Genomic DNA, 18064 nt, shown 5'->3' with positions numbered 1-18064 from the left:
AAAATTTCAAGATATTTTGAGTTGAGCCGCTCAAGTTATTAGGCATTTCCTTGCAGGATGGCGCGATGCGGAAAGACATATCGTGCTACTAGCTTCAACTTTATCTTAGCGGGCTAGCTGTCGGTATCTGCCGGTGTTTGAAGCTTTTTGCAAGCCTCTTCTCCATCATTCCGTAGCAAAAACTAACTTGCGCGATGTCGCAATGCAAAAAATCTCTATAGCTTCAACTCTATCTATCCTGAAGGCGTATGGGCTTGAAGCTAATTCCTTGGCAAGGGCTTATCAAGCGATAAATATGTAGTGCAGTCCTCTCCCTCAGGGAAGTTTGAAATCGCGAACGCTCTCGCTAATCTCACTTTCAGCAGCAGCCCATTCTGCTTCTTTGATTGGATTACATTCTAGTGCAGCGTATGTGATTAACCATGTTGTTTGTTGGCGTTGAGCATGAAGGCTAATTTCTCCAGCATGTCTGATGAATCCAGCAGCGATATTCTCGAAGATGCGAAGGAAATCTACCGTGATGAAAAGAACACTGTTATTGTGAACAGGAGAGAGGTGGATTCTGATGACTACAGTGACGACAAGAAAGAACGAGAAGTGTCGATCGTCGACCTTGACCGCGAAAAAACTTTGGTTCGCATCAAGGAACTCACGAAGACATATTGGGAGCAGGACGGCTCCATAGAACCTGTTACACTGTTCCTGTACAAAGCTTTTCAAGAGATGACCGTTGAGAGAGCTGTTGAGATCCTTCGCGAGACTTACAAGGAGCATTTTGATGACGTCAATTACCCACCAGATGATCTTGAGTACGTCAGAATTCTCTCTCTAGGATATGAGGAGTTTCAAGGCGATGAGGAAACTTTTAATCTTGATGCAAAGATCATGGCTGTTCTGATTGACTCTCATTCTCCCTACCCCGAGGTGCGCGCAGTGTGCGACCCATTCGATGACCCGACAATTCCTGTCGAGACCTTCCGTGTCTATGTTCTTGGTATTGTCTGGGTTGCTATTGGCTCCTTCGTCAATGAGTTCTTTCAGCAGCGCCAGCCCCATCTTACTATCTCATCTACCGCTATCCAGCTTCTTCTCTATCCGTGTGGTAAACTCTGGGCAAAGGTTATGCCGGATTGGGGTTTCACGATTCGGGGAAAGCGAATTTCGTTAAATCCTGGACCGTGGACGAACAAGGAACAGATGCTGTCGACGCTCATGGTTAACATCGGAGCTACGACTCTCAATCTTGCATCATACGTTATTGTCATGCGTCTCGAAATGTTTTTCAATTTGAAGTGGGTCACTTTTGGATTCATGTTTGTTATGAATTTGTCGTCGCTCTTCTTTGGATTTGGACTCGCAGGAATAATGCGCCGATTTGTCATTTATCCTGTTAAGACTGTCTGGCCTACTGTTTTGCCGACACTTGCTCTCAATCGTGCACTTTTGGTGCCAGAGATACGCGCCAATATCCATGGCTGGACGATCACAAAATACAAGTTCTTCTTCATTGTCCTTATTTCATCATTCCTCTACTTTTTTGTCCCGGATTATCTGTTCAAGGCTTTGAGTTTTTTCAATTGGATGACTTGGATCAGTCCTAAGAACAAAAATCTTGCCATCATCACAGGTTCTTATCTTGGTCTTGGATTCAATCCTATTGCAACCTTTGATTGGTCAGTTATCAACTATTCAGTACCGCTTACGGTCCCTTTCTTTTCTATTGTCAATCGCTACTGTGGAATGTTGCTTTCTGCTTTTGTTATCATTGGTTTGTACTGGAAGAATTATAAATGGACAGCTTACATGCCTATTAATTCTGCCAACTTGTACGACAGTTTCGGCAAGACTTACAACACGAGTCGGGTCTCAAGCAACTTGGTCCTTGATGAAGAGGCCTACAGAAACTATTCGCCGCCGTATATATCCGCTGGCAATTTAATTTTGAACGGAGGATTATTTACTCTTTACGTATTTGCTTTTACGTATGTTGTATTGACGGAGCACCGACTTCTGTGGAAAGCCGCTAAAAGTTTCTGGTACGCTTTGCGCCACCCAAGAAGCACGACTATGCAAGACTTTCATGATCCGCATACTCGAATGATGCGAAAATATAAAGAAGTTCCTGACTGGTGGTATCTGACCGTGTTAGTGTTGTCTTTTGTCTTTGGTGTTGTTGCTGTAACTCATTGGCCCACGGGTACGCCGGTCTGGGCTATTCTAGTTATTGTACTTCTCAGTATTGCAATGCTTCTTCCGAGTACACTGGTTTATTCAGTTACTGGTTACGAGCTGAACGTGTACTACTTTGCTGTAATTATTACCGGTTACATGTGCAAGGGGAACGGAATGGCCAATATGATTTGCCGACTGTACGGTAACAACATTGACGTTCAAGGCGAGTCTTTTATTTCGGATCAGAAGATGGGTCACTATGTCAAGCTTCCTCCTCGAGCTGTCTTCCGAGCACAGATGGTGGCGGTGTTCATTCAATGCTGCGTAACCATTGGTGTCGTGCAGTTCTCAATGACTTCGATTGATAACTTTTGCAGTCTGACTCAAGTTGACAAATTTACTTGTACGTTCCCTCATCAGCTTTACTCGCAGACAATTATGTATGGTATTGTTGGTCCCCAACGGATGTTTTTTTCTCTGTATCCGGTTCTCAAATACTGCTTCTTGATTGGATTTGTACTTGCAATTCCGGTATTCGCTCTCAAGATTTACTTTCCAAGAGTTTTGATGTATGCTCATCCAATTTTAATTGTCAACGGATTTAGTCGCTGGGGTAGCACTTATAATCTGACATATTATACACCGGGAATCATTGCCGGATTTTTCTTCAACAAATACATCAAGACACGATACATAAGGTGGTGGACAAAATATAATTACGTGCTGACTTCAGGTTTGTCTGCTGGTGTTGCATTTGGTGGAATCATTATCTTCTTGACACTGCAGTATACTGGCACATCTTTGAAGTGGTGGGGCAACGAAGTGTATTCGGCAGGCGTTGATTATGCAAAAACTGCCACGTTGTTAGACCCACCGGAAGGCGGCTTTGGCTTGAAAATTGGCGAGTTCCAGTAGGTAGTTCTTTCATGTCGTATTCTGTGTTTACTTTGATTTATAATAAAAGCTTGGATTTAATATTATCGACATCCAGCATAGTAATTTCTTATTGTAGTTGCAGCATCCTTTCATCGAATCGTCGGAGTAGAAGTCGGTGTCGGATCATCAAGATGCTTGCTCTCCCTTCCCTAGCTATACTGAAGGCGTATTATGGGAGACAACTAAGTGAAGTCAAGAAGTACAGGCTTACGATGCTCGCGAATCCGAATAATACATGGTCCCCAATTCTCCATCACTTAGTGAGAATGAGTCCAACAGCAGTACCACCAACGCTCGCAGACAAACTCGCAATCAACATCACTACCATAGCGGAGAAGTCAAGAACGCAATCAGAGTAGGCAGGTGCCTCAACTCCCTGACATCATAACCGCACCCTGACATCATAACCGCATCTCATAAGTCACTTATAACAAATATCGCAATCATATAAAAAAGAGTTCATTATCCAAAACATAAGAATCCAAATATGTCCTTTTGGCCAATTCAACTTCAACCCTATAACCCTATATAGGGTAAAAGAGTCGCCTGGCGCTGTGGGCGCGACGGTTCCAGATAAGTTCTCGAAAGGGGACCGTTAGTGTAGTGGTTATCATACTTGCCTTCCAAGCAGGTGACAGGGGTTCGATTCTCCTACGGTTCATTGTTTGACACTTGTAGTTTCAATTTTTTTTGCAATTGCTGTTGTACGGTGTGTTGCCTCTGACAGATAAATCGAGTTGATATCGGCTGTGACTTTTACAAGAAATACTTACAGTCAAAAGCCAACAGTGTATATTTGTAGCAAGGAGCTAAAGCTGTCAGTCAAGAAAGGAGTGTTTTTGTTCTGAAGATTGGATTTACCCTAGAAGACACCTGTAATTGAGTAGTTTTCTTTTTACTCCGCTCTCCTGACACTGCACAGTAGCAATACAGAGCAAATTTAACGTTTTAATGCTGCCCCAGAAATTTGCAATAACATCCAAATCATTGTCATCATCGGCGTCAAATTTGGGTTGCCAGGCACAGAAATTGACATCGGTGAAGGCCGGAAGCTTCAGGCGTGCTCTGGCCAAGAGTAATAATCAATCGGTGTTAGTTCCTAGTACTTCTTCTCTTCTACGGCCTCGCTACTTCTCCTCAAAGACTACCTTCAAAATGCCTGCTACTAATCCCGCTCTTACTATCGTATGGATCCTTATCTTGCTTTCTTTTACTGCATTCGGGTTTAATTTTTTATACTGCGGCGATGCCCAAGAATTGTTGATTGTCTAATTGCTATCTCAGGTCTCCACCAACAGCTCGGCTGCTCCTAGAGCTCCCTACTCTCAGGCTGTCAAGGTCAATGGTAAAATATTCTGCAGATTATAATAGGAACTGTCATGATAAAGTTGCTAATTTATGTATCGTAGACTTCATCTACTGCTCTGGCCAGATCCCGATGACCCCCGAGGGAGTCGTTCTCACCGAGATTCAGCCTGCTGCTGTAAGTACTGAAGCGCGTAGCTCGTGAAGTTAATTTAGCAGCTTAACATGTTTTACATCATATAGCTCCAATGCTTGAACAACCTCAAAGCTGTTCTCGAGGCCGGTGGCTCGGATGTTGGCAAGATCTTCAAGGGTGAGAAATTTATCTCTAGAGCAGTCATCGCTGGCATCGATAAGCTAATCTGTAATAGTCAACGTTTACCTGACCGATATGGAGCAATTCGGTCCCGTCAACGAGGTCTACTCTGAGGTATAAAAGTTGTTTATGCAATCATTCTCATGCCAATTGCTAATCTGTCTTTGTGTGTGCAGTTCTTTGGCGAGCACAGACCTGCTAGAACCTGTATCGCTATCAAGCAGCTTCCTCTGGGTGCTATCGTATGTGCTCTTTGATATTGCAAGACCGAGTGGAAGAACTGATTGACTAATTTCTGAGCAGATTGAGATCGAGTGCATTGCTCTCGCTTAGAGTGATATAAGTACAAGTGCTTTAGTCGAAAAGCCACGAGTAATTTATATAAATTATATAAAAAATGAAGGGCTTAATTAGAAGTCCATGTTAATAAATATGATGATAAATTCTAAAATTTTTATTTCAAAGCAACGTACGATTTATTTATTTTGTGCAGTATCCCAATAACCAACTCCATTAAATCAACTAAGATAACAAATGTACAATGCATGAGCGCAATAAACCAACTTCTGATATACATGTTCCATGTCTCGCTATCTTCAGTACCACTTTTTCCCTCTCAGAATGCAACTCTTTTGTGTATATGCACCTATCGGCGAGTAGGACTCCGACTGCGACCTCGGCGTCCCGAACCCCGAAGTATCTTCTCCGGCGGGGGCCTGACAAAGCAGAAATCTGCATCTAGTACCTGTCCAAGTAATTCAGCTCCGCGAGATCCGATCACGGCTTTTTCTGCCTCGGCCGCTAGCTCATATTCGACTAAAGCGTATCCCTGATTTCAGTTAGTATCGACTTGTCCCCGATCCTCTTAGCGCTTCTATGGACGTAACAAAGAAACGATATATACCTTAACATAACCGGTTCGTCGATCCAGGTTTAAGTGTAGATTCTTGATTTTCCCAAATTCCGAAAAGAAGTCATTGACATCTTCTTCAGTTGCTTCTTCGTGAATATTCGTGGCTACAATGATCCAGCCCTCAATTGCTATTCAAAGTATAAGTGACCGCCTATAAAGTGTAATTCCTAATAGCATATAGAGAAATACATACATGCAACAGCTGTGGCATTAAATTGAGCTTTCAAACCTCCTGAGCCTAAAAATTGTTAGACAAGAACATGATAATCTAGAGACGGCGTAACATACTAAGCGCTTTGCTAGCATCATCAACTTCCATTGCATCCATGACTGCTAAAACAATTGCTATTGATGGGACAATAATGTGTCGACCCCTATCTGTTCGGAATCTGATCTAGCTTGTTCCAATATGATTTCAGCAGATCTCAGATTGGAATGCTGTGCTCAATTGTACGCAAGCACGCGTAATGGTCAGCTCGCAATAAAATGTAAACAGACATTATATGTGGGTCTGGTACTAAATAGGGCTTAACCCTAAGTTTGACACAGCCGCACACAGAAGCAGTCACATATATGTGTTGACAAAGCCACTCTGTTTAGCGACATATGCCTGGGAGAGCGTGTGCACTCACTTTCGAGATCGTTCAGGCCTTCGACAGTTCTTTTTCCTATTCAGCAACAAGAACGACAGCCTAGTCACCAACTTACGCAATGGCTCAAAGACTCGCATACAGAAAGAGAAATCCTTGTACGTTTCAGCTGTTTAAATTTTGTTTGGTAGTTGTTTTGATAGACGGGGAAGTGCACACGAGAAGTGGATTGGCTAGGAAACAACTACCAGAAGAAAGCTCGAGTTATAAAGGGAGTAAACGCTAACGGATCTGCTTTTGTTCCATAGACAACACCCGGTCCAACAAGGTCAAGGTCGTTAAGACCCCCGGTGGCAAGCTCGTTTACCAGCACGTCAAGAAGCTTGCTTCGAAGCCGAAGTGCGGTGGCTGCGAGCACTTCCTTCCCGGAGTATGCACCTCTTGATTTATTATTGTTCAGCGCCTTTGCGAATGAGTTGTTTTGCGTTAAGATAATTTCGGAAAAGCGAGGCAAGCTGATATGAGAGTGATCAGAACACGATGCTGATTAAATATTGTTTTTAGATCCCCGCTCTGCGACCAAGACAGTACGCTAATGTCTCCAAGCCCACCAAGACCGTCCAGCGTGCGTATGGTGGTGTCTACTGCGGAAACTGCGTTCGGGAGAGGTATGTTGAAGATAATTATTATGAATTGTGATGAATTAGTGATTAACTCTCTGCCGTAGAATCGTTCGTGCTTTCTTGATTGAGGAGCAGAAGATTGTCAAGAAGGTCGTGAAGACTACCGTTGTTGCCGCCCCCAAGGCCGAGAAGCCTAAGAAGAAGACCGCTAAGAAATAGATGATTTAGCTGGTTTCGGGGTCAGGTAATGTGAAACAAAAAATAAAGGAGGGAAATAGGATATTTTTGAGAATGCGCGGGAGTTTTGAATGAAAAGCAAAAACGCGGAGCATGTGCAGAGTAAATTTGATTTCAAAGAGGGAAATTATCTTTGTGGTTGGTTTGCTGGGTCATGTTTAATGTATATTTTATTAACTCGCATGTGTGCTATATCTTGTTGGATGTGTGCTCGATGTTTCTTCAGCAATGCAAAAAGTATAATCAACTCATTAAATAGCGACGCAAGTTACTGTAGAATGGTAGTGTCGACATTTAATATGTGAATGATTTGAAGTCTAGAGGCAGATGTTAAATGATCAGACGAGTCACATTGAATGCGAGTACTAGATTTTTGCCCTTTGATTATCAGATGTAGATTCCCTATCGCTCAATTTCCAAACCAAAAAGTTATAAAATATAAAACAAGTTTTAATCTTTATTATTAATTGTAGAGGCGTTACAGTTGGATTAAGGTCAATACTTCTGAAATGGTATCTGGCTTTTACTATAGACACATTTTTTGAATATGTAAATGTACCATTTGATTTTCAATGACTCTCACTCTCTTTAGTAAAAAGTATCGGTCAATTTACTAAATTTTTATTCTTTTTTTACTTAATATACGCATATGTATATAACAAGTGCATTGATATTCAAATAGTACTATGATTATCGATAATGTATGCTGTACACTAATGTTGCTCATTTTTTTAAGGCTCAGAAAGTTGCGACTCATTAGGTACTCTGTATTGCCATTTCGCGCTGCTACACTCCTGATATAAATAACACCAGTTGATATTTTTCTTTGATTTACTAACAATATCTTTCGAAGAAAAATATTGAGAAAAAAACAGATCTTTCTAAATAGACTAAACTGCAATAATCATCCGATACTCTGCGGCTTATATACGTCATCACAGTGCTTATACCCGACCTATCGTCAATTCTCATTTCTCTCAACTTTACGCAAGATTTTTGCTAGATTCTCAAACGCATTAGATGTCTTCAACTCCTGGTACTCCGTCATCTAGAATTCCACTTTCAGTAGTGGGACCTATAGCATGTCCGTTCGAGGTAAAGTAGCTTTGGAAGAACTATCCGAGACAGGAAATCAATGCAACTGACAAATACTAACATCAAAACTCATAAGGGTCTGGAAATGCTAAATCTTCCGCAATTTAATCGAGGAACAGGATTCACTGCCGAAGAACGAGATGCTTTTAATTTACACGGATTTTTACCCGCTGCGCTGCAGACACTAGGTGCGTTGATCTAGGGCCTTGAGGTGAAGATCAAGCTTACATTTCCTCCGAAGCTAGAAAATCAAGCGATGCGAGCTTATCAGCAATTTCAAACTATTGATAGTGCTCTTGCTAAGAATACGTTCTTAGTGAGTTTGAAGACTCAGAATGAGGTTCTGTATTTCAAGTTATTGCAAGATCATTTAAAGGAGATGTTTAGCATTGTCTACACTCCTACAGAGGTAAGACCCCTCATTGATCATTAGACAAAATAAGCTAACTTAGAAAAGAGTGAGGCGATTGAAAAGTATTCTAGACTTTTTAGACGTCCTGAAGGCTGCTTCTTGGATATCAATCACCCAGAGCGAATCGAGCAGTCGCTATTGTCGTGGGGTACGAATGAGAATGTCGATTATATCATTGTCAGTGATGGCGAAGAGGTGCGAGAGAGTGAATTTTTTTTCTCTTCGGTTTACTGCTAACACAGGCAACTTGAAAAGATTCTAGGAATTGGAGATCAAGGAGTCGGAGCAATTGGCATATCGAGCGCAAAAGGTGTACTGATGACGCTATGCGCCGGTGTACATCCGTCGCGTATAATTCCTGTAGCCCTCGACGTCGGAACCGACAATGTGAGACTCCGCAATGACGAACTATATCTCGGTAATCAGCACGATCGCATACGTGGAAAGCGATATGACGAATTTGTAGATTCCTTTGTGTCGGTTGTAAAGAGGCAGTATCCGCGTGCCATATTGCATTTCGAGGATTTTGGGCTCACGAACGCGCGAAGACTGTTGGATACGTATAGACCTCAACTTGCTTGCTTTAATGATGACGTGCAAGGTACAGGGGCAGTCACTCTTAGTGCTCTTCTTGCTGCTGTAAAAGTCCTCAAGACGCAGATGCGAGATATTAGATTTGTAATTTTTGGCGCTGGGACAGCGGGAACCGGAATTGCGGATCAGATTAGAGATTTCCTGAAAACAGAAGACGTGCAGCCCGAAGAGATTTTTGATCATATCTGGTTGGTTGATAAGCCTGGTCTGCTAATGAAGTCAATGGGCGACAAGCTCACACCTGCGCAGAAGCAGTATGCTGCGCATGATGAAAGATGGGAAGGGTGCGACACTACTTCGCTAGTCGAAATCATTCGCAGGGTTAAACCGCATGCACTGATTGGGTGCTCGACCAAGCCCAAGGCGTTCACCGAAGAAGTTCTTCGCGAGATGGCCAAGTACGTCGAGCGCCCGATCGTGTTCCCTTTGAGTAACCCGACGCGACTACACGAAGCCACTCCTGAGGAAATCATGCACGCTACGGAAGGCAGAGCGCTTATTGCCACAGGCTCCCCATTTGATCCAGTCAATGGCCGTGAGATTGCAGAGAATAATAACTGCTTTGTCTACCCCGGCATTGGGCTCGGGGCAATTCTTTCGCGCGCAGACCGTATCACTGACGACCTTATCGCGGCTACGGCGCTACAACTGGCCGCTCTTGCTCCCTCAGCAAAGGATCCCGACAGTCCATTACTACCGGATGTCAGAGATATTCGTGAGATCTCAGCGAGGATTGCGACGGCGGTCGTGCTCAAGGCCTTGGAGACAGGCGTGGCGCGTGTCGAGCAGATGGATAAGGTTAAAGTTCCCCGGGACTACGAGCGCTGTCTGCAATGGGTGAAGACGCAGATGTGGAAGGCCGAGTACCGGCCGTTGAAGAAGGTCTTGTTTTAAAGATATAGTTGAATACAGCCGTGTACCGTGTACACACCTTATAGTAATTGAAAAAACTGCTGCTCGACACTTGTCTTCGTACTGTTCTTCGCGGAGAAGATAAGGCGCGCGCCGCATAATCAGCGGCTGAGGGTGCCGTTTGTTAACTTGTGTCGAAAAGGCTTAAAATAGAGCTTCCCAAAGCAGCCACGGCGCTCGAAGCCATTCTTTCTCTTTTCAAAACCAGTTTCCGCTTCCCAAGCAGAAGCCATGCCCTATGTCGATGTCGCCCGATAGACCTGCAGCCCGTTCTCGCGGCAGCGTATCTCATGGATCAGCAGCTGTCGCCGCGGCAGCGGCAGCAACGGCGGCAGCCAAGACCCGCAGCAGCGCCCCTGTCACCGCCGGCTCCTCTTCCTCGCCGGCACAACGAGTCTTGACTGCACAGAGTCCGCAGTCGACTAGAAGCACCCCGAGAAAGGAGATCATTGCTGAGGAGTCTGTCGAGTCGTTGGATCAGGCGGCGGGGTCGCTTGCGCAACTTAATGTGCTCTTGCAGATGCAGATCGCTGCCATACAAGAGTCCTTTCCTATGCCACCGACAAACACAAGCAGGCCGGATCTGTCGTTCATGGGTATACGCAAACTTACAGGAAAACTTGATTATTATCAATGGAGATATTTAATGCAAGCTTGCTTCGAGCAACTTGATCTCTGGTCTGTCGTGGTCTCACCTTCAGTTTCTTCTTCTCCTGCCACCCCGACTCGTCCAAGCTCACGGCTTCGACGAGTATCTGTGCAAAGTGCTGCATCCTTCTCCGCACTACACAGCGAGTCTTCTTATCAAGAGCGAAACGCTCTTGCATTTTCGTGCATCTCTCTATCTGTCTCGGACGAAATTGCCGGCGAGCTCCGGCAGTTCTTGACTAATCAGTCGTCGGCACATAAGGCATGGATACATCTCGACGATGTCTATGGCGATGTTACTGTTTTCGACAGGATAAGGACCGATAGACGGTTATATCAAAGAATGCAGACAGGAGAATCTATGACTAATAACATTCAGCGAATTCTCTCTGCAGTAGAGTTCCTACGCTGGGCAGGCGACGAAATTGACGACATCACAGTTGTGAGAACTCTTTTAACCAGTCTTCCAGATTCATACGATTTATTCATACAATCAATGACACCAGAACAGCTTTCCTCATCGCATAATGCTATCATTGCTATACTAGACCATGAAAGCTTGCGCTCGTCAGTAGAGCAGCAGTCGCCGCCGCCGACGCCTTCGTCTGAACGGCGACCTCTTCCAATACCTCACCGTTTTAGAACTCCTTAGACTATTGAAAAAGCACTCTTTGTATATAATGAGTTTTTTTTGTCAATAGCTTTTACATTCTTGTTTGCATTTTGATTTTCATTCAGGTGTTTGGCATTTTAATTTTCTTCTCTGTTTAATATATGATTTTCAATTTTGGAAACAAAAACTATCTCATTCATCATTAATAATCATTGCCAAATCTTGAAATGACACAAATTTCGTCTCAATCACTTTACGCTCATCTTCCTCAATCGTCTTAAAAAACGCAGCTGTTTTTGGATTTTCAGCTAGCGAAGATATTTTTTCATCTTGAAGAAGTAGTTTCCGTCTACGCGCCTCACGTAGCTGGCGACGACGAGCGGCATATTGCGCTTCGTCTTCAGAATCATCTGACAAATCTAACTCGCCGTTCTTTCTTCGCTTTCGGAAACCTCCATGTACACCCTTTAATAGGTCTTGAACTAATCTCTCATCTCGATCAAGCTCATCGGCACTAAGAATACTGTTAGTACAAGCTCACTTGCAAGTGCTTTTTTTTTGATCCCAAAAATTACATACTTGAACATAGCCTGCACCCGATCACGATTCTCCTGTTCGTCAGCTGCATCGTTGACCATAGCTAGCAATTCCGGATCCTTCATTTGTTCCTCCTCGTCATCGTCGCCATCAGATTCAGACTCATCTTTTCCGCCAACACCAGCCCATTCATCCTCAGACTCCTCAGCACGCTCGTCGAACATCTCACGCAGTTGCTTCGATTTCTTTAACCGCTTGATATCCGCGCTTTTCCTCTTTTGTGCTCTTAAAAGCTTTGCAAATGCATTAGCCGGTTCCTGTGCTGTTGCTCTCATTTCTTCAATACCGCTAATGTGTCCTGGATCCAGCACATCATCGACATCGTCGCCATCGACGTCGTCAGAAAACGCCGCGCGATCGGGACTTGAATATCGGGCTTTTGCAAGTTGACTGGCGCGAGATTGTGATGCCGGGGAGACGGTAGAAGGCGAGAAAGGCCAATCCGGATCACGCCGGTTCTTTGGACTGTCATTTGATATTTGCGTCTGTGGGTCTACCTGAGTAGGCTGCGTCATGAATGTGGGACTAGCTGGATGCAGATTTTCATTTCCGGATGCAAATTTGCGTTGACTGTTCATTAAAGGTTGGGATGTATGCAGATGTGCTCGTTTTTGAGAAATTGTCTCCTCTGATGGTTGTTGAGTAGGGTCGAAGAATTCAGAGAGGATAGCGCTGTCCATTGATTTATCAACAACGTCAGCGGTATAATCGATTTCTGTGCCCACATTCTCTTCTTTGTCCTCGTCCTCTTCTTCGTCCTCATCATCCTCATCCTCATCGTCGGCAAGATTATCATCTTCATCCTCTGCCAATTCTTCAATGTCATACTCCTCATCTTCGTCCTCATCATCATCTTCTTCATCGTCAAATATCTCTTCTTCTTCTCCATTTCGGCGTCTTTCTCTCTTATCTTTCTTCCTAGCATCCTCGGCATTTTTTCTCTCACGCTCAAGCAAGTCCTCGACAATTTGCTCCTCTTTCATCTTTTCATCGAGAGACATTAGACTACCGCCCTTCGCAACCAGCTCTGCTTGTTTCTCGCGTTTCTCAGCAGCAGCCTGCTCACGCTCACGAAGCGCAAGCAGCTCGTCGAGTTCACGGTCAGTCAAGGCCCCCTTTCGACGTAACTTGGCAGGTGACTTTGTAAACATTTTCCATACTGGAACAGTAGACCCGCGTTTTCGCCGCACGTGAATATTGTCTAGAGTGACTTTTGTTTTGGGCGTCTTTTCGCCGACAACTCCAGGGGGAAGAATCTCTAGGTCGTCATCTTCAGAGGAGGAATTGATGGCCGTCTTTATGTTTGCCTTCGGAACAAATTTTGCGGAGCGAGCTTTGGCGGCTTTTATCATCTCCAATGTATCTGCTGGCAGCTGAACGCGTAACGCCTGGTGAATGTGCTTGACGGGTGTCGTTAGAGCTTTTGGCAAGTTCGAGACTGTTTTGTAGTTATTTGCTTGGCCATCCTTGTCCTCTTGAGCTTTGCGGTTACGAATATCTTGCAGTATAGATTCCATGTTTGTATCTTCGTTGTCAGAGGCAATATCGCTGTCGGAGTCTACTCTGTTGTCGGTTGCGACAATATTGCTGATTGCCTGCTCTTTTGCAGTGTCTTTGATTGGCGAGGTGGTAGGCGTACTGAGCGTACTGCCACCGTCATGAATATTCTGCACAGGCGAGGAGCTGCTTGTTTCGACTTTGTACTTTCCCTCAGGAGCCTTGGCATCGAATGCAAATTTAGCAAATAAAGCCTCCTTAGTGAATTTGCCAATTGTAACTGGCTGTAGTGCCAATTGACGATCTGCAACAGATATGTTAATAAGCTTGTTGTAAGTAGAGCAAATACTACGTACTTCTTTCGACACGAGCTGCTTCTCTACTCATTTCTTCCATTGCTTTCTTACTCGCCATCCGCGGCTTTCTTCTATTCACTTCATCCTCAGAACTGAGGAAAGCCTCATTCATCTGCTCCAGTTCTTTTTCGAGCTTGATTCGTTCCTGTTCTTCATTTTTGCGCTTTTGTACTGCTGCGCGACGGCTTGCTTCTGCCGCTAGGCGAATCTCACGTTTCTTGCGCACGTTATCCATGAATTCGCCATCTGCAATATTGGCTAGATCGTCGATACCACTACTGAGTGATGACATATCATCATGATCGGTAGAGGAGTCTTGTAGTCCTTTAATAACGTCTAGATCATCTTCAGATAACCCTTGTCGGCGGCTATTTTGCTTCTTTGCTTTCTTTTTACGAATAACGCCCTTTTTCTGAGCGAAACTCTTTTGCGGAGCAACATCTTCTTTGGCTAAGCGTTTCTTTCTCGGCTTCCGATTCTCCTTGTCAGTACCACTATTCTCTTCTACCGAACTTTCCTCTAATAGCGCACGAGCAAGTCTAGCTTCTCGTTTTCGGATGACCTCATCGTAGTTGGTGTCACTCTCATAATCGCTATCACTTTCGCCTTCGGCGATGGTTTCTTTAGACAGAGGACCTAAAGATATCGATTTCTTCTTATCCATTATGCGCTTCAGACGCGCTTCAGGGTCGAGACCTGCGAATACTGGAAGATCTTCAAGAATCGATCTAGTCTGCAGAGAAGGTGGTACGATTTTGGATCGTTGGTATGTTTGCGGAAGGGACTTTTGTGCCTCGGATAGTTCGATTCCTAGAGAATCCGGCGATTCAGAGTCGGATTCCGGAGTACTTGACTTGGGAACGGTAGAAGAGATGCTTTTTGCGCTCTTCAAAAGATCTCTCATTCTTCGACGCGCAATTGAGTATTTTGTCTCCACGTCGCCACTACCGTCAACTGGAACCTCGTCGTGTTGAGAATTATTCATCGGAGAATCATCCTCTTCTTCCGACTGTTGCAGCATCATGCGAACACGCGTTCGAGGCGTCATTTGCCCCTCACTATCGCTGCCTCCATACGTATGCTGTGATGCGGACTCTGAGCGTGCAGGCGTCGAGGGCGCTGGAGATGCAGTATCATCGCCGTCGTCAGTGTCGTCGAAGAGGTCTTCCAGAAGGGCTGCTTTAGCTTTTGAAGCACTTTTTTCAGAGGAATCCTGAGTGTCAGCCATTGTGCTAGCTACGGAACAGCTATTGAACAGGTTGGGAATCTAAAAGGTCATACGAGCAGTACCTGTATGTAATGTGAGGTAGGCTGGGAGTTCTGACGCGTGGGCAACTCAAATGCTCCCTTCAAGACGCGTCTCGAGCGCGTAAAATGTTACCCTAACCACGATACAGATCTAGTTATCGACCTCGGATTTTTTCTGGTAAGAAATATTACATTATAAGATATAATTAATTAACCGAGTAATTGCCATTTAATACACACCATAACACCTTTAGTCTCTTCTCCGTTATCATATCCGGCGCTTCGCAGCTGCTCATTATCTTCTTTCATCAATGATATATGCCATACCGGATCATATAATTTCAACACTGAGTTCTTTTGCAGACTCTTATTTTTTAGCATAATACTCATCAATGATTCTGAAGTCTTTTTTTCAGTTTCTTCCTGCAGAAAAGCAAATGCACTAGCCGTATTAAACAATAATGCCCACGTCTCCTCAGTTTCTGAACCTTGACTTGAGTTGATGTCAATCATTTTACGTATCCGGGCGAGTGTGAATCCTGCATGACTTTTGACACCATGGGCATATCCACTATTTTCCTGCATGACTTTCCAAAATGAAATCTTTCTCCGATTTGAGCAATCAGTGTCATTGGTATCGGTGGCGGAATTCAATTGAACATCACTTTGCAGCTTTAAGATCCTTGATATCACGATCTTACTCAAACTTGAGCTATCCTTTGATTTTTGTAAAATAAGCTGGGAGCTTTGTTTTGCGCGAGACGAAAAGTGGCTCGGAGGAGAGATGTTTAGATACAAAGGATCGTCAGTTAGTGCGCTTATACCCTGCCGTCCTTGGATCAATCTAGAAAGGGACGTTGCAGAGACAGAAGCTCGCTGCTTGCGCTTATCCGATACTTCTATTCCCGTTTGTATTGATCTCTGAATAAATCGCGGGCGCTCTCCCAGGGTTTCGTCGGCCATTAAGTCTAAGTCTGGCTCGGAAGACAGATTTGTTGGTGAAGCGCTGGATCTGGCATGCAGTGACGGTGTACTCGACTCTGCGCCATCAAAATCTTTGCGAGGTTTAACGCCAGGATTGGGTTGTGTAAGAAAGTATTGAGACATGATGGTATCCGAGGTTGATGTGTATGGTCGCCACGATGAGGGCATATCAAACGACTCGATTTGCTCGTAAGGCTTGTCGCGAGGTGAGCGTGGATTTGTGGGACCGACTTGCATATCGTAATCTTGCGAATCAACTGGATCATCATCAATATCAATTTCGATGTGGTTTGCAGACCGTCTCTCGCGTCGAGTTTGCAATGAATAATCGTCTTTAGGTATTGAGAAGCTCTCTTCATCTTCAATGTCCTCGCTAGGAGGAAACATCGTGGCAATCTTTCGTCTCTTTTGTCGAGATTGTATCTCAACTCTTGATATTCCATCTTGACGCAATACAAATCGCGGAGTCACTGTTTTAGAAAGCTGTTCCTCATCATCAGTAACTCGCCAACTCACGCGCTCTTCCTCGTCATCACTCTGATGAACGCCATCCTGCTCAAGTTCGACATCACTGCTAGATTCGAGTGATTCTTGCTCTTCTACGAATTGCTGTGCGACGAATCTAGAGACCATGAGGAGGCCACTCGCGTCTATTGATTTGAGCAACACTTGCTGACGAGACGCGTACTAGCTTTCCGGCGCGTGGGAGGCAGCTTACATAAGCCGGGCTCTGTGGGGGATCTCCTTTGGTTTTTTATGATCGGACAGCGGAATCTAATTTATTTATGAAATATCCGCGTTTGATTTCGGCTCTGTTTGCTAAGATTATTTGTACTTTGTACTATTTCTGGAGCATCAATTACTGTGCAGAAGAGCTGCTGTTCATGAAGGAAGGCGCTTTAAACCCACTATTACTCTCTCTGAACCCCGCGTGGGGGGTTCCACTTCCATCTCATCACTCTTGCGCTTACCTGCAGCTAGGGATATATGCTGCTAGGGATATATGCTGCTACTTGGCTGCTGAATTCACTCTGCTACTGCCGGATATCTGATACAGTTGTATTTAGAGATGTTTGAGTCCTGGTCGCGGTCGCGGGAGCCTTCGCCGCCGCCGCCGCCGAAGGCCGCCGGCGACAAGACTATTGCGATTGCTTTCTGCTGTATGGGTAATATGTGAGTATTGAACATTGGGTATATAGGAGATAGTAAACTGCTAATGAAGCTATGTAGTTGCCGATCACCAATGGCCGAGTACGTGCACCACTCTGGATACAAAGTTCTAGGCAGGTTCAATTAACCAGTGATAATCCTAGAGCAATCATGCGAAGACGGGTCAAGGAAACGAACATGGCCGATATTATTACGCGCATTGACTCCTTTGGGACGAGCGCCTTTCATTCAGGTGATGGACCTGATAGACGGACGGTGCAGACTTGCAAGGCCAACGGAGTGCCAGTCAGTCATACGTCAAGGCAAATTGTCTGTTTTCGAAACTCTATGGATTCTTATAAGGAGGTAGGAATCAACGGCTAATATGATATATGCTCTGGTTTAGAAAACATCTGACTATCATCAATTTGACTATATATTCGCAATGGTATGCTTGTTAATTTGACGCGATAAACAGATTGTATGCTAACTTTAGAAGGATCGGGAAAACCTGGAAGATCTCAACTACATGCGGCCCCACGGCAGTCGGGCGAAGAGTATGCTTACGATATAAAGAGCTTTGAAGTATTTGTGATTGACTGACTGCGTCACAGTTGAACTGTTTGGAACGTATTGCGAAGACCCGAAACTGGACCGAATAGTTGGTGATCCGTATTACGGCGGACCTGAGGGTTTCCAGCGGAGTTTCTGCCAGCTCGACCATTTTTCAATATCGTTTTTGAAGTCGATTGGGCGCAGTAAGGAGTAGCGAGTGAAGCAGTGAACAAATATAAGTCATATATAGAATTTATAGAATATACCAGCCGTCGAGAGTTATGACTAAATAGCGAATGGTGATACACTTTA

At 44.4% G+C, this 18064-nt stretch overlaps 8 protein-coding genes across 8 annotated transcripts; 5 read left to right on the top strand and 3 right to left on the bottom strand.

Moving 5' to 3' along the window:
• Positions 1-465: 465 nt before the first annotated feature.
• Positions 466-3087, top strand: V2V93DRAFT_390352 (OPT oligopeptide transporter protein-domain-containing protein; the record flags this gene model as incomplete). Its single annotated transcript, XM_066912399.1, has 2 exons — positions 466-517; positions 554-3087. The coding sequence occupies 2 exons, from the start codon at positions 466-468 to the stop codon at positions 3085-3087; spliced, it is 2586 nt and encodes an 861-aa protein (XP_066767601.1).
• A 609-nt stretch (positions 3088-3696) lies between these two features.
• On the top strand, positions 3697-5180 carry V2V93DRAFT_365922 (Endoribonuclease L-PSP/chorismate mutase-like protein). The gene is made up of 7 exons (XM_066909196.1): positions 3697-4293; positions 4393-4453; positions 4518-4591; positions 4657-4726; positions 4785-4843; positions 4906-4971; positions 5033-5180. The coding sequence occupies exons 1-7, from the start codon at positions 4060-4062 to the stop codon at positions 5060-5062; spliced, it is 594 nt and encodes a 197-aa protein (XP_066767600.1). The 5' UTR covers positions 3697-4059; the 3' UTR covers positions 5063-5180.
• On the bottom strand, positions 5169-6158 carry V2V93DRAFT_365918 (RNA-binding domain-containing protein). Its single transcript, XM_066909195.1, has 4 exons — positions 5931-6158; positions 5836-5880; positions 5634-5770; positions 5169-5558 (listed from the first exon to the last, which is right to left on the bottom strand). The coding sequence occupies exons 1-4, from the start codon at positions 5968-5970 to the stop codon at positions 5376-5378; spliced, it is 405 nt and encodes a 134-aa protein (XP_066767599.1). The 5' UTR covers positions 5971-6158; the 3' UTR covers positions 5169-5375.
• A 136-nt stretch (positions 6159-6294) lies between these two features.
• On the top strand, positions 6295-7349 carry V2V93DRAFT_365916 (60S ribosomal protein eL34). Its single transcript, XM_066909194.1, has 4 exons — positions 6295-6390; positions 6541-6662; positions 6797-6900; positions 6960-7349. Exons 1-4 carry the CDS (start codon positions 6354-6356, stop codon positions 7072-7074), a joined length of 378 nt encoding a protein of 125 aa, XP_066767598.1. The 5' UTR covers positions 6295-6353; the 3' UTR covers positions 7075-7349.
• A 599-nt stretch (positions 7350-7948) lies between these two features.
• Positions 7949-10260, top strand: V2V93DRAFT_163883 (malate dehydrogenase). Its single transcript, XM_066906902.1, has 4 exons — positions 7949-8375; positions 8433-8596; positions 8651-8794; positions 8855-10260. Exons 1-4 carry the CDS (start codon positions 8228-8230, stop codon positions 10085-10087), a joined length of 1689 nt encoding a protein of 562 aa, XP_066767597.1. The 5' UTR covers positions 7949-8227; the 3' UTR covers positions 10088-10260.
• Positions 10261-11507: 1247 nt separating this feature from the next.
• Positions 11508-15238, bottom strand: V2V93DRAFT_365909 (MRC1-like domain-containing protein). The gene is made up of 3 exons (XM_066909193.1): positions 13817-15238; positions 11946-13764; positions 11508-11880 (listed from the first exon to the last, which is right to left on the bottom strand). Exons 1-3 carry the CDS (start codon positions 15042-15044, stop codon positions 11559-11561), a joined length of 3369 nt encoding a protein of 1122 aa, XP_066767596.1. The 5' UTR covers positions 15045-15238; the 3' UTR covers positions 11508-11558.
• A 1-nt stretch (position 15239) lies between these two features.
• On the bottom strand, positions 15240-16798 carry V2V93DRAFT_365906 (uncharacterized protein). The gene has a single exon (XM_066909192.1). The coding sequence runs from the start codon at positions 16679-16681 to the stop codon at positions 15275-15277; it is 1407 nt and encodes a 468-aa protein (XP_066767595.1). The 5' UTR covers positions 16682-16798; the 3' UTR covers positions 15240-15274.
• A 319-nt stretch (positions 16799-17117) lies between these two features.
• Positions 17118-17966, top strand: V2V93DRAFT_321128 (phosphotyrosine protein phosphatase I superfamily; the record flags this gene model as incomplete). Its single annotated transcript, XM_066907349.1, has 6 exons — positions 17118-17221; positions 17279-17299; positions 17362-17527; positions 17604-17645; positions 17697-17754; positions 17812-17966. The coding sequence occupies 6 exons, from the start codon at positions 17118-17120 to the stop codon at positions 17964-17966; spliced, it is 546 nt and encodes a 181-aa protein (XP_066767594.1).
• Positions 17967-18064: the final 98 nt, after the last annotated feature.

The sequence above is a fragment of the Kockiozyma suomiensis genome, assembly GCF_038497685.1.
Source record: "Kockiozyma suomiensis strain NRRL Y-17356 unplaced genomic scaffold V2V93scaffold_3, whole genome shotgun sequence".
Taxonomy (NCBI): domain Eukaryota; kingdom Fungi; phylum Ascomycota; class Lipomycetes; order Lipomycetales; family Lipomycetaceae; genus Kockiozyma; species Kockiozyma suomiensis.
The sequence above is the reverse complement of the archived record's forward strand: the minus strand, read 5'-3'. Positions and strand labels throughout refer to the sequence as shown.